The sequence below is a fragment of the Passer montanus genome, unplaced genomic scaffold, assembly GCF_014805655.1.
Source record: "Passer montanus isolate IOZ18808 unplaced genomic scaffold, ASM1480565v1 scaffold7, whole genome shotgun sequence".
NCBI lineage: Eukaryota > Metazoa > Chordata > Aves > Passeriformes > Passeridae > Passer > Passer montanus.
This window is the reverse complement of record NW_024372147.1, coordinates 2,419,387-2,422,828: the sequence shown is the minus strand read 5'-3', so window position 1 is coordinate 2,422,828 and position 3,442 is coordinate 2,419,387. Positions and strand designations below refer to the sequence as shown.

The 3,442-nt window shown below is 58.2% G+C and overlaps 1 protein-coding gene across 1 annotated transcript; it reads right to left on the bottom strand.

Moving 5' to 3' along the window:
• Nucleotides 1-482: 482 nt before the first annotated feature.
• GAS1 (growth arrest specific 1) lies at nt 483-3,146 on the bottom strand. Its single transcript, XM_039729710.1, has one exon. It carries the CDS (start codon nt 3,118-3,120, stop codon nt 2,143-2,145), a length of 978 nt encoding a protein of 325 aa, XP_039585644.1. The 5' UTR covers nt 3,121-3,146; the 3' UTR covers nt 483-2,142.
• Nucleotides 3,147-3,442: the final 296 nt, after the last annotated feature.

Sequence of the window (3,442 nt, the reverse complement as noted above, 5' to 3'; positions counted from 1 at the left end):
CACTCGACACAGCTTAAGAGTGTAATTATTTATCTAAGGGCGTTTGAGTGTGGATCAGTAGCTCTGGCAGCAAACCAGGCTTCAGCACGATGCAAAGCATCGCCTAAGCACAGTATTACAAGATCTAGTAATTGCTGATCCCTTCAGCGTGTTTACTTTTGCATTCTTCGTTGTGGGAGAAGGCAGGCTGAATAGCAAACTTTGCGTTTTGTTGCAGCTGCCTTGATGCGTGCGCCCCTGCCCGCGGAGCGACGCCTTGTCCGAAACGCTTGCCGCCTCCGTGTGATGCATTTCTCACCACTTGTTTGCACGCCCAGGAGCACTTCTGCGAGCGCAGCGTGCCTGCACGAAGGAAGCGCGGTGCACAAGCAATTCTACACGTATATGTACAGGAGCAGTGTCCTTGAATTGCTTTACTCTCTTCTGGCACTGGCAAGTTACCATGCCAACGCATTATAAAATCAACCACTCATTTAAAGAAGTACTTTCAAAGCTGTATTTACTTCTTGCATGTAATTATCCATTAAAGTAAGAATAGCAGTAATTTACATCTATGTGAAGTATTACAGGCAGACACAGATTTTTGTTTTTTGACTGTTTTTTGGTTTGTTATTCTGTGGTTTGATCCCCGCCTCTCTTCCCCCACCCCCACATTTCGGGTGCTGAGAGTTCAAGTGTCCCTGGAAAACAATTTCACTGCATCCATTATTTAAAGCTCTTTCTTTACTAATTTACACGTTTAGAAAATACAAAAAAGCCGTACATATTTAAAAGACAGGCCTTTTTTACGCCTTCTATAAAAAATACAAGGTTTAAGGCAGCTCAGAAATGCGTTTATACAATTCTAAAACGTTCATAAAGTCTCTCCAAATAAGAAAGTTAACTTTCAATCTGTAAAATACACTGTACATTTGATGTTCTAGAGAATACTTCACTTAATCACTGTTGCTGGTATCCCTTTAAACATAAAGTGAAATCTGTACCTTTCCAGAAACGAATAGCAAATGCAGCTACCTGGCAAATAGGACGTGGAATTAAAACTTTTTATTATTTTTTTAAATAAATTATCCCCAAAGCATACAATTTATAAAATTCTATATACAATGAAGAGCGACTGGTAACAAATCCCAGTTTTAAATACTTTTTTTTTTTATATAAGATTTACCAGAGGTCAGCACCCTGATATGACGAGGCAATAAAACTTTTCAGGATATTTGTACATACATGTTCTCGAGTTTAAAAGTGTCTTTTAAAGATGGCAGTGCAGAGCTCTTTTAAAACAAAAGTTGCATTGTTCAGTATAGCCAACAACTCCGAAACAATTTTTTTTTTTTAATGTCGCTAGGTTACAGAGAAAGAGACGGCTGCTGGCACGCTTTTGTTATAGGGAATACGTGTGTGCAAGAGGGAGTGCTGTAAACCACCAAATTTATTCAGTCTGCTATTTGCCTAAATTTAACGGCAGATGAGGCAAAAGCCCCTTTCGGGCACAACTGCATCAGGAAGAGCGAGATGCGGCTAATGGTAATCAAGTTGCTGACTAACTAGTACGGCAACGCTTTGGCAGCAAGTTTGGGTTGCTCACCTCTTACTAACCTTCATGTCAAAACTCTTAAAAGACCCCCAGTACCAGCATGCCACAACTCCCGGTTTGTTCCGGGGGGCGGCTAGCGGCCTCGCCCGCAGTCTCTGTCAGCCGCTCCGCTCGCTAGTAACACGAAGGCAGGGTGGCAGCAATTGCATAGTGCACACTCGAGACCAACACCCGAAACACGAGCGGCCCCTGCGCCCCGGCCACGCTCCAGCGGCCGGCTCGCAGCGTCGGGCCGGGGAAAGGGGGGTCTGCTGGGGGCTGCGCGGAGCAGCGGGGGCAGAGGGGGAGACGCGAGGGGAAGGGGCGCCGGGGCGATGGGTCGGGGAATCCGCGGCCGGAGCAGCGTTTAGAGCCGCTCCGCGCCGGGGGCCCCCGCCGGCCGGATCCCCGGCCGCCGCGGGAGGGCTCGGCTAGAGGCCCGCGGCGGCTCGGCGCGGGGGGCCTGGCCCGGCCCGGCCCGGCGAAGGGGATGGGGATGCGGAGGGAGGCAGCAATGGAGGGAGGCAGCGATGGGAAGCAGGCAGGAGGGGTGCGGGAAGGGAGGGTTGCTAGAGCCGCGGCAGCAGCGGCACCAAGATGGAGGCGAGCAGCGCCCCAGCCACCCCGGCGGGCCGGCCAGCGTTATCTCTCTGCACGGGGAAGCCGGGCTCGGCGCCCGCATTGTCCTCCGCGTCGTCCCTCCCCTTCTGGCTCGGCTCCTCCTCGTAGTCCTCGTCGTAGTACTCCTCCAGGCCGCCGTCCGAGCCGCCGCTGCTGCCCGCGCCGTTGCCGCCCATGTCGGCGCCGAAGCAGAGGCGGGCCATGTTCTCCTTGACCGACTCGCAGATGGGCCGCTCGAGCCCGTCGCAGACGCAGTCGTTGAGCAGCACGGCCTTGGGCACGGCCAGCATGTCCTCGATGACGGCGCGGCACTCGGGCGTGCAGCGCAGCCCGTTGAACAGCTTCCCGCAGTAGGTCATGTAGCGGTTCAGCGCCAGGCTGCAGCGGCTGTCCCAGTCGCAGCGCCGCCGCGCCTCCGTGCAGCCCATGACGCCGGGGCCGCCGGGGCCGCCGCCGCCGGGGCCGCCGCCCGCGGGGCTGCTGGTGCGGGGCAAGCAGGGCTCGATGGCGCGCTTGGTGGCGCGGCAGTTCTCGTCCTGCGCGCAGTCGCAGTCCTCCAGCGCCGGGCCACGCCGGGTGTGGTTGAGCTGGATGAGCGCCGCGATGCAGTGGCTGGGGCACCGCCGCCTGGACGAGGCGGCCGCGCCTGCAGCGCCCGCCGGGCCGTCCCCTCCGCCCGCCGGCGGCGGCTGCTGCTGCAGGAGCACCGGGGCGCACGCCTCGACGTACTGGTTGTACGCGTAGCTGCACTCGGGCTCCCCCTGACACTGCAGCACCGCCTGCCAGCAGATCAGCCGCCGGCCCTGCACCAGCGAGCCCCGAGGCGGCCACACGGCGCCCAGCGCCGCCGCCAACCACAACCAGGCGGCCGCCCGCGGCCAGCGCCGGCCGCCGCCTCCGTGCCGAGCGGGTGAGCGGGCCACCATCGCGGACGGGGGTAGTGGCTGCAGCCGCGGGCGAGCTGGGAAGAGGCGCTGGTAGACGAGGAGGAGGAGGAGAAGGAGCTGCCGCCCGTGGAAAAGTTTCCAAAACTCCCGCCGGCCGTGTGCATGAGGTCTCCTCGCATCAATCCATGCGCGCCGGGCCCGGGGCTCTCCAGCCCCCGGGAGCTGAAGTCGGCGGGGCGGCGGTACGAAGCAGGCGCCCGGGGGCTTTCCCGTGTCCCCCACCCGCTGCTCCGGGCTCGGCGAGGCGGCGGCGAAGGCGCCCGGAGAGGTGCGGGGAGTCAGTGCAAACAGGGGCTCGGAC

Excerpts from the sequence above, each read along its gene's own strand:
- GAS1 (XM_039729710.1), bottom strand. The coding sequence starts at position 3,120 with ATGGTGGCCCGCTCACCCGCTCGGCACGGAGGCGGCGGCCGGCGCTGG.